General features: G+C 37.3%; 1 protein-coding gene and 1 long non-coding RNA gene across 2 annotated transcripts in view; one reads left to right on the forward strand and one right to left on the reverse strand.

The window, feature by feature from the left end:
- Positions 1-1,242: 1,242 nt before the first annotated feature.
- The window catches only part of LOC115279225, a 19,055-nt gene continuing 9,441 nt past the window's right edge, over positions 1,243-10,856 (reverse strand). The window contains exons 3-5 of the long non-coding RNA XR_003903294.1: positions 4,508-4,624; positions 2,775-2,897; positions 1,243-2,030 (exon numbers count right to left, since the gene is read on the reverse strand). This is a non-coding gene — a long non-coding RNA (uncharacterized LOC115279225). The remainder of the gene's footprint in view (positions 2,031-2,774; positions 2,898-4,507; positions 4,625-10,856) is intronic.
- Positions 10,036-10,856, forward strand: part of ZFHX4 (zinc finger homeobox 4) — a 160,220-nt gene continuing 159,399 nt past the window's right edge. The window contains exon 1 of the mRNA XM_029923769.1: positions 10,036-10,856. This exon is cut by the window's right edge and continues 1,769 nt beyond it. Within this exon, the coding sequence (XP_029779629.1) occupies positions 10,036-10,856 (821 nt within the window).

Below are 10,856 nucleotides of genomic sequence, written 5' to 3' on the forward strand. Positions count from 1 at the left end.
TTTAATAATAGGTGGGAAAATACGGCTTCTTTCTAATTGAAGAATACAATGATCTTGGAGTAAAATGGGTTTTGACAATCCCTTTCCCCATTACAGTGAATTTAGAGAGATTTAATAACATGGGGCATTAAGGGTTTGAGAATAAAATATGTGCTACGCTGGGATAAAAATGGAGACACGGGCTTGCCGATTGGTTAGCCGTGTTTATCCGAGAAGCTCTGTTTGTGCCACCTTACAAATTACGCTGTGCTCCTGCCTCCCATGCTGAAGAGAAGGGACCTTGAAGAGACGGTCCGCTGGCTGGTTTGCCCTGGGGCAGAGGTTGAGTAGAGTTACTTAAATCCCCAGAGCAACATTTAGTTAATGCTAGTCTTTTTTTTCCCCTCCCCTGATCCTGTCCACTTTGGCTTCTCTTTTCTCCTTTGATGAAGTTGGTCTCTTACTACTTAAAGTGCATATATTTACACAAAAATTTCCTCAAATTTTCACAACACATTAACCCAGAAGAGCCATATTAGGAGATGGTGATGAGAGTTAATGATATATCTTTAGATAAAGCCATCCCCCCGTGCAATCACATCAGAGTCATCAGCTCATTTGTCATGGCTGAAGTGAAAATGTCAAGACCAATGAATGTATGAGTGCTGAAGGGGGCGAAAGGGCTTTTGGAGAGAGACATTTTTGTGCTGGGAGTCAGCCATGGCTTAGATTTAGCTCCAGGGAAATACTGGGATTAGCCAGCCCTGTGTACAAATCCTTAGCATAACAGAATTAGTTGGGAAGATGGAGGGGTGGGGTCAGGAGGATGGGCATATTTCTAGAGTTATGCTCTAGGATGCAGGCCAGAAACTATGGGGGGAAATGAGGTGACGTCTAACCATTATTTTAAGGGATGTGTTATATTCAGGTTCATTGATTTCAGCAAGATCCAAGTCCTAGATTTGAATGGCATGAAGGAAAGACTTGAGATAACATACGCTAACTATGGACATAGGACTTTTGTTTTAAATTTGGCCGCGTTAAAAAAAAAATTTGATCTTAACATCTGAAAGCTTTTGGGGGAGATAATATTTGAGTACACAACGATAAGATTCAGGCATCATGTACTTTTGAAAACTATTTTAAAGTGGAAGCTAATACTTAATTTAAGTAACAATAATTATGGTGAAATACTTGTTGCATTGTTGAATTTACCCAAGACTAAGAAGCGAAACTTTCTTTACACAGACTTCATTCTGAAACTTTAATTGAAAAGTAATTTATTTTCTTTAGCTACAAAAGTTCTTATCTTTGATAGACCAATACTAGCAGATTTATTTCATTTTGAATCCAGTGAACTGTTCTCTTTCAGATAATGCACCCATACAACCTTTTCTTGTTTAATTCAATTGATTTACAGTGTTAAAGTGAAATAATCTGATACCTGTTTCCTGCCCTTTGAGTATTTGTCGTCAAAGAAGTGATTAGTTTTTCCCCCAGCTCTTTAGCTGTTTTAAATGTATAATTATCATTGCATGTCATTTGATAGCTGCACTAATTGCTGCCAACTATTGTCTGTTTGCACTTAATGCTGAAACCTGATCAACATCCTGCTTTGGTTGATGTTTGGTGGTAAACTTTAATTAACTCTTATTGCATTGAAGAAGAGTTCAGGCTTGGTGCTAACTAATCATTTACCTTCATTATGTCCTGACAGCTCCACTTGTTCTTGGTCCTAATAGATACACCAGTCAGTAAATAAACCTGCGAACCTCATGCCTTATACTTTCTCCACACTGGTATTTTGCTACTTAAAGTATAAGATAATTGGGCCCAGATAATTATTTAGTTAGTTTAGTATCTCTAGTTCTGCAGACACTAATCTTAATTGCCTCTTTCATGCCGGACAATTTCATTTTAATAGAAACTGTAGATTTGAGATAACATTATTCCTTCAACATGGTTCCTATGAACATGCATCTTTTGAATCAATACAATTAAGCTTGTCTCCTGTTGGAATTCTTGTCATTATTTTTCCTGAAATACTTTTCCTGTAATGATATTGAAGTTAAAGTAATCAGGTTACCAGCAGATCATGTAAAATTCAACTCAAAATTGCTGGCTGCTTGATTTTAATTTGTCTGACATCAAGTTTGTTTGAAAAGGGATAATATGTGGGTAAACCAAGGAGCTTATAATTATGGTTGACGTTTGTTTGTTTATAATGAAATCTAATTAAAGTTCATACATTTAAAACACAAAAGTTAATTACTGAATTGCTCACTTCACTTATGGACAGAAGTCAAATTAACTTTCAGGCCAAACACACACACACACACACACACACACACACACACATGCACACAAACAAACAAAGGACTCTTCATAATAGAAATAAAATAACCCACTAATCTTAAGGATCAAACATAAATTTGCCAATATTTCATCCAGAAGAAAACTTGGCATTCCACTTAAGTTCTCTAGTATGTTAGTCCTATGTGGTTTATAATATAAAGTGATTTAAAGTATTTACAAAGGGGTATAAAAAGAGACTTGTATTTTGTAGACTCTAGGAGTATTGTATAATAAGAGGTACTTGGTAGTGATTTTAAAATTTACACATGTAACTTTCTTCATTAGAACTGTTTTTGAAATCATGTGAAATCATTGAAATCATTGCTCAGAGAATAGGAATGTTTGCTGGAATATCTGACCTATAATTAGCTTTATAAAGATAATTATGGTAGGTTTAGCCTGCAAAGAATGACATTTTTTTAAAGTAAGAATGTACTCACCCTGTTACACTTCTTGTTACATCTGTTATGAGATCATATTGTTGGGAATCACGAAATACAGATAATTATACAATTGTTTTCTCTTTTAAGTATTTACGTATCAGTAATTCAACAATGCATTTTCTATAATAGAAAAAGGAGGAGAAAATACATGTACAGGTTACAATATACTGTCCTCACATTGTACATGAGATATATACACGTGAGGAATGTTGATCACTAGTCTGGTAAGTCTCTTTTTGAAGCCAAATATTTAATGGTTTTATATATACATATATATATATATATATATATATATATATATAGGTTTGTAAAATGCTATTATGTGACAACTTAAAATCATTATCAACTAAACACTCTTAGATTGTGTGTAAGCCAGAGAGATTAGTCAATTACATTTTAAAGACTAGAAATATAAACATAAAAAACATGGCAAAATGATTTATAAATTCCTAAAGATGATTGATACAGCCTATGTTTTTCCAAGGAAAACTAAAAGGGATCCCTGTTTAAGCTTTATATTTAGAAGTGTTATTTACTTGAACTTTCAGATAAAGCAGGGATCTAGGAAGAGGAGTATGTGATGGGAAAATGATTCTGTCCATTGTTGAGATGCTTTACAAAACTGAGTGTAATTTACACAACTGTTTAATATTTTCAGAAAGGATATTTATATGTATACTAAGATAACACATGATTGATTTGTAGATTAACATTTATTGGGGGAAGAAAAATGAAAAGGATCATACAGTCATTTACCTCTAATCCTACTTTGCATATTTGAGAGAAAGGGAAGATGATTAATACTTAAGTATGGCTGGGTAACTGGCACTCAGAGGTACCTTTTTCTCCTCTAAAGAAAGGAGGAAAGCCAGTATATTCTCATAGTATTGGCAAACAACAGCTTTCTAGTAATGCTTTAGCTGATTAGGACATCCTTACCCTTTAATGAAGCAGTCACTACAAAGCCCCAATGTCAGCTGGAATACTAGCAAAACAGTATCAAAGAAAGACTCAGAAAGAGGCACTGAACATAATTACAGTTCATGTCCTTGTGTCACATCAATGCAAACTATTCATTTTCAATTAGAAAGAATAAGAAAATTAGAAATCAACGAGATTGGTTGGCAGTACCAAAGTTTGTTTACAGAGGATAACTCAAGTATTGGGTCCCTCTTGCTCACTGATTATGAAATTTTCCCGAAGCAAACAAATAAAATGAGTCATATAATAGTGTAATTTGATTAAGGAGAGATTATTGATTTCCCTCTAAGGAAAGTAGCTGGAGTTTGATTAAAGTTGTGAGGAAAACTGAGTAAAATTCCTATTTCCCACAACTAAACAAATTAAGAACTGTTGGACTCACAGGCAAACTGTACCTTTTCTCTTCATTCTCCAACACATATGCTTAATGATAGGTAATTGTCACATAAAGTCCCTGTAGCTTTAGAGATATGAGAGGGAATGAGAGAAAATGAGGGGGAAGCAGAGGAGAGGTAGAGGGAGCAGGAGAGAGAAGAACACTAAGTGTCAATCACAAGGGTCCTGTTCCTAGAGTAGGAGATAAATCTGCATTGAATAGCTAATTTAGAATTTAATGAGGAAAATAAGGGGAAATGACTTAGTTGACGTGCACCCTCATGTTTGTTTTTGTAAACTCTCCCTCTTTAAAAATTTGCTTGTTTTAAACGCTTAATATATTTGGTTACATCCTTTTATTCAAACTTAATTACCTTCTCCCCTTTGTCGTGACATGGGTGGAAAGTTTGTGCCGTGTCAGAAGAGGCCGTCACACATTCTTTTGCAGTTCTCTTCATTAATTCCTTCTTGCAGAAGCATTTTCTCTCGTGCTGGGAAGGTAGAAGGGTGTAACAGAAGAGCCCTGAAACATCAGCAGGAAGCTCTAAGCTGGTTAATGCAGTATAATTGTCTGGACATAGACTGGTCTTTGTTTGTGTGCTTCACTCCGAATCAGCTGTAATTAACTCCAGAGTGTTTCCAGATTGCCAGCAAAGAAAAATTACAGCTTTTCTGTTTTAAATTGTAAAGCTCACAAACATTAACTATGCAGATTGCTTTTACTTTGATATATTTCTATCCTGCAAGAAAAAAAAATTTAGAAAAAAGCTCTTTCAGCTCCCCCCCGCCTCTAAAACTGTGCTTTTGTTAAGTTCTTTGATTTAGTGTCTATTGGAACATAATGACTCCTTAATAGTTGGATCTGAAATCTTTTTACTTAATATTTTCAATCCTTTGACATCCTTGTATTTGCCTTTCCTCTTGCTAGCATTCTTAATACTGCAGTGGGAAACAAGTTATGTAATCTTGAATGAAATACTAAACATATACTAAAATAAGCAAATTGCAGAGAAAGCTCACTAAAAAAACCACCAGCGCCAACTGAAAAGACTGAGATCAAAGATGTATTCTGACGTAAATGGTGCTTCCACACAGGTACTTTACCTGTGTTTTGATATATCAAAAGAGAGACTGTGAGAAAAGGGAAATTTCACTACCTCCTTCTCTTGGTCAGCACACCACACCCTTTTAAAAGCTTCTGTACGGTAGTTTGTAATTATGAATTCCAACATGGGCAAAAATGAGGTAGCGGTGTGAGCTAACACAGCCTAGTACACAAAAGATCTGTCAGCAACTGATGCAAAAAAAAAAAAAAGTCCAGCCAAAAATCTTTTTTTTTTCTTTCTTCTGAATTTAACAATAAGGAATTTAAGCCTCAATGTGGCTTTAGCAACCAAAGAAAAGAAGCTCTTGGTGTCTGCATAATACCACTTTGATGGATTTTTTTCATCAGTTCTCTGTACGTGGCAACAAATAAACAAGTATAATTATACTTGTGAAGGTCTATTCATTGCTTTGTCAGGATTAGATATATGTGCCGTTTTCACACTGCGCCTCTCTTTTGTCTTTGCCTAACTCACTATGACATATTGATAGAGGATTTGGAATGGGGAAAAGGCCACAGCAGAGACAGTGATGACCTTTTGGAAACTTGATATAATTCAAGGATTTTTCTTTCTTTCTTCCTTTCTTTTTTTCTTTTTCTTTTCCTTTATTTTTTCTTTAAGATTCGTAACTTGTTACCAAATTCTCTTGTAAGTGGACAACTTTTAACCCATTTAAAATGGAGTAAATATAGACTCCCAGTGCTGCGAGGTGGCTGAGGAGCAGAGGAGAATAAAAACAATAGGCTCAGGGGCGCACTGGTCTTCTTTCCCAGCACTTAGCAGAGTGGCTAACCTAGCATTCCTTTCCCATTATTCTGTCCTCTTGATCAGATCACGTTCTTTTTAATCATTTCACAAGCACTGTCTCACTGGACCGTAGAGGAGGGCTGGGACAATCTCAATTAAAAAAAAAAAGGAGGTAAAACTGGCCTCTCTGATTTTGGGTTCTAATGGGAACTCTGCTTTCTGAATGCAAAGGAATTCTTCTATTGTTCAGAAAGCACCCCCTTTCATTAGCCAGGCTCCTTGTAGGTGGGTTTGGTCATTTAGCAGAGCTGAGTTTAGGCAGCAGTGACTGCAGGACGAAAGCAAGGCAGAACGAGCAGTAAAAGTTCTTTTTCTGCATATTGTCCATTAGTTCCGAAAGAGGGATTTACATGATCAAAGTCACTGATCTTGTGAATTAGTGAGAATACCAAAAAATGTGTACACATATTCTAAGCAGACCAGCAGGTATGTATTGTTCTGAATTTAGCATTAAAATTATATGAGGTTTTCTCTTTGGGATTTCTTGAGGACTTTGGTGATTTTTAAAAAAATAGAATGCTTGGCAGTAGAGAATAGAAATTGGTAAAGGCTAAAAAGAAACCAGCTTAAATGGTGAAGCAGCTTTGATAGTGAGTTTACTTGTTATGCAGTCATTTTGAAATGAATTCTGTGGTTTAAGCTAAATGGTTGTCTTTGTGGTCTTTTTACTGGGACTTATAAAACTTTAGTGTAAATTTCCTAAATGGGTCACATTGATATAAGAAAGATCTTATCTGACATTGATGACAATGAACTCACTTAGCATCATACATATTCAGTGTCACTGTATATACTAATCTAAATAACTTTTTAACTTTGCAAACTAAAGTGATTCCATCAAAATATACTGGTGAACATTGCCATTGTCATAGTCAATAGCTACAAATTTTTTAAATCAGGTAATATGTTATTAGCTGTATCAATCTAGATAGGTTTGCTGTTGTTGCTTTGGGGATGGAATGTAAATTCGATTGCATAGAAGACTATGTACTTGATTCAGCTTCTGATTAAGGTGTAGCTTATTGAGAAGAAATTGATAGGCAATTTTCTATAAAATTATGTGGGAGTATTGTAACAAATGTGTCCTACTGCTTTGACCTGTGGTGGATACTTAAGGGGAATTTTCATAATTTTTTTCACATAGCAATAATGTCACATTTTTGAAAGTTACTTTGGCTCTACTAAGATATAATAAAAAGACAAGATCTACTTCATTTAACGAAATATTGAGGTGATATGTTGCAGAGTTCATTTGGCATCTGGCCAAAATTAAGAACTACAGATTACATACAACTCATTTGAAGTGCATTCAGCAAATGTGTAATAATTCTAGCAAGTGTTTCTGTAGGCTGAGATCTGTCGTAGGGGTATAGGTAAAACATTATTAAAATAATGAAATAATTATGAAAGCAGCCTAGGGACTCCTTTACAAGGCCATAAAGTGGGAACTTTTCTTACTTTTGTAATCAAGGTGAATCTTCTTCCACATACCAGCTTAAATTACCTTATTATCGGAAAGAAAAAAAGCCATCCTGGGTTTTGGAACTTTTCATGTTATTCTAGGATCATTGATTCAGTATTATTTACCACTCTGCTTCCACTCCAACTCTCTAGTCTCTTTCTCACTTCCTCATTTCCTTCAGTCTAGCAGGGGATTGTATTTTAGGCATTTTGGCTGCCTTCAGTATGTATACATTATTTGTGCACACTTGGTAACTGTAAAGGTAAACATTAATATTTGTGGACTAATTAGAAAATAATTAGTTTTTCATGCTTATGGTTATCAGATTATTTCAGTGGGTTTTAAAAGCTGCATGCATGCCATGAGGATAATTAACCTGGAGCTCATCAATGATTAAAATTACACACTAAGCTTTGTGATGTTTGATTCGTGAGCAATTAGAGTGTCATTTTAACCATTGCAGATACCAAAACACATTTTGGTTTCATTTTCCATCTATGTAGATCTTTTGATGTGTTTTACGCTGATCACCTCCTCTCTGATTTAGTGGACAAGATTAAATTTGATTACAGTAAAGAGAGCATTAAGAAGTTATCCTTCAGGGGTGCCTGGGTGGCTCAGTCGGTTAAGCCTCCGGCTTCGGCTCAGGTCAGATCTCATGTTTGTGGGTTCGAGCCCCGCGTCGGGCTCTGTGCTGACAGCTAGCTCAGAGCCTGGAGCCTGCTTTCGGTTCTGTGTCTCCTTCTCTCTCTGCCCCTCCCCCTCTCATGCTCTGTCTCTCTCTGTATCAAAAATAAATAAAACATTAAAAAAAATTTAAAAAAAGAAGTTATCCTTCATACTTAATATGCCAGCAATCTTCAATGATGTCTTTCTTTTGTAAGAACTTCATACAACGATTTTCTAAAATGCTTAGTAATATTGGTTAGCCCAGAATTTTGTTTTCTTCTTAGCTCTCTACCACTGTGAAGTCTATGCCACAGAATGTAGGAAGCTGACGGGCATGGCGGGGAGGGGCATCCAGGGACAGGTACCGCGTGTCTATCTCCCACAATATAATTTGTAATGTTATAGAGCCATGTCAACCTTTCTTGTTTCAGGAATTGTAAGCACATGTGAAAGTTGGTACTTTAAAATTAAGGGGCTATTTGCTTTGAAGTTATGAGTCCCTTCAATTTTAAGATTTGAACAAAGATTGCCTACCTGGCTCATAAAATCAAGACAGTGCCTATGTCATGGGCTGAAAATAAATACTAAAGTTTCAGACCACTCAACTGTTGTGTACAGTGCCATCATTCTGCAAATGGAGAGATCTGCAGGGACTCAGAGAAGCTTAAGCTGTAATCAAGCTGCTGTTATAGCAGCTGAGCGTTGCAGGCACACACACAAGTGGGCACACACACAGACACAGGAGGAAAAAATATGCCCAACTTTTCCCTGGTACCTTCCCCTGCTGCCAGAGACTGATATGACCTTACAGATAGGGAATTTATGGTCTGAGATGCTTGCCTGCCAAAACTCAAAAACTAAAATAAAAGAAAAAAAAGAAAAGAAAAGAAAAGAAAAGAAAAAAATTAAATGATTGAAGGATTTTCATCAGCAGTGCTTGCGTATGATTTGTTAAGCCAGGGAGATGTTGATTGAGGCAGCGGTTGAGAGATGGGCAGCTCACCAGGACTGATAACATCAAACTGGTATTTGAAATAGTGTTCATTACGTATTGCAGTGAAAAAACTGAGTGAATGCGATTGTCCCCTAGGATGATAGCACTGGTTGCAGTAAATGTTAATTTCTGTTCTGTTGCCCATTGAGGGGACTGAAGTGTGGGGAAGAATTGTGATTGGTGCTTAATCAGGGCCAGCCAGATACCTGCTGAGAGCTTTTGCACAAGGAAGATTTGTAGTAAGCTGATTTACTGGCAAAATGAAAGCCAGAGACGAGTTTGGTCTGTGCTGCCCGTGACTGTAATATTTCTAATTTTAAGGTTCCTTTATTGTTGGTCTCCCTCTCACACTCATCCCCTCCTTCTAGTCCCTGCCTGATAAAGTAAAAGGTAAATTTTTAAATTACAAGTTATTTGTGGTGTTCTTGTATTCCTGCTGCTCTCTGTGTACGAAAGCCATTCACATTTCTGTGACGATAAAGGGGGTTCTAAAGCCTCTACGTATATTGCATACGGTTTCAGAAAACAGAAATGGAAAACATACGGATCGCCGATACAAATTTTAGATTTACGACGAATGCTCATAGCGATTTCAAAAACACCTCGGATGTCTAGGCATGCCTGTGATAGCGATCTACATTATTTTGCCACATTTACACAAAGTCTGCCTGTGATGGATAGGTATGCTGGTTTTAAGTTTTTCCTCCTCACCTTTTTAGATAGTCAAGTTTACAGCAGCTGTAAATTAGTGATGGGCTATTAGTGAGCTGTGTCATTATTTAATAAAAATGGCTTCTCTCACCTTATTTTTTATCCAGGTCCCTGACAGGCTGGATGAAATGAGATCCCCATGTAGCAATTGCCATGGAAACCTGTGACTCCCCTCCTATCTCAAGGCAGGAAAATGGGCAGAGCACATCAAAGCTATGTGGACCGACACAACTTGATAATGAGGTGCCAGAGAAAGTTGCAGGGATGGAGCCTGACAGGGAAAACAGCTCCACAGATGACAACCTGAAAACGGATGAGCGCAAAAGCGAAGTCTTGCTGGGTTTCCGCGCTGAGAATGCAGCTGCCACTCAGGTTACCTCAGCCAAGGAGATACCCTGCAACGAATGTGCCACTTCTTTTCCCAGTTTACAGAAATACATGGAACACCACTGCCCTAATGCCCGCCTTCCCGTCTTGAAGGATGACAACGAGAGCGAAATCAGCGAGTTAGAGGACAGTGACGTGGAAAATTTAACAGGGGAGATAGTTTACCAGCCTGATGGGTCAGCATATATAATTGAGGACTCCAAAGAAAGTGGGCAGAATGCACAGACTGGGGCAAATAGCAAACTCTTTTCCACAGCGATGTTTCTCGACTCCCTGGCATCTGCTGGAGAGAAGAGTGATCAGTCTGCTTCTGCACCTATGTCGTTCTACCCACAGATCATCAACACTTTTCATATCGCTTCATCCCTCGGGAAACCATTTACAGCCGATCAGGCTTTCCCAAATACCTCAGCATTAGCAGGAGTTGGTCCTGTGTTGCACAGTTTCCGTGTCTATGATCTCCGACACAAGAGAGAGAAAGACTATCTCACCAGTGATGGCTCAGCCAAAAACTCCTGTGTGTCCAAAGATGTCCCCAACAATGTGGACTTGTCCAAATTCGATGGTTGTGTTAGCGATGGGAAAAG

The sequence above is a fragment of the Suricata suricatta genome, chromosome 15 (assembly GCF_006229205.1).
Source record: "Suricata suricatta isolate VVHF042 chromosome 15, meerkat_22Aug2017_6uvM2_HiC, whole genome shotgun sequence".
NCBI classification, from domain to species: Eukaryota; Metazoa; Chordata; class Mammalia; order Carnivora; family Herpestidae; genus Suricata; species Suricata suricatta.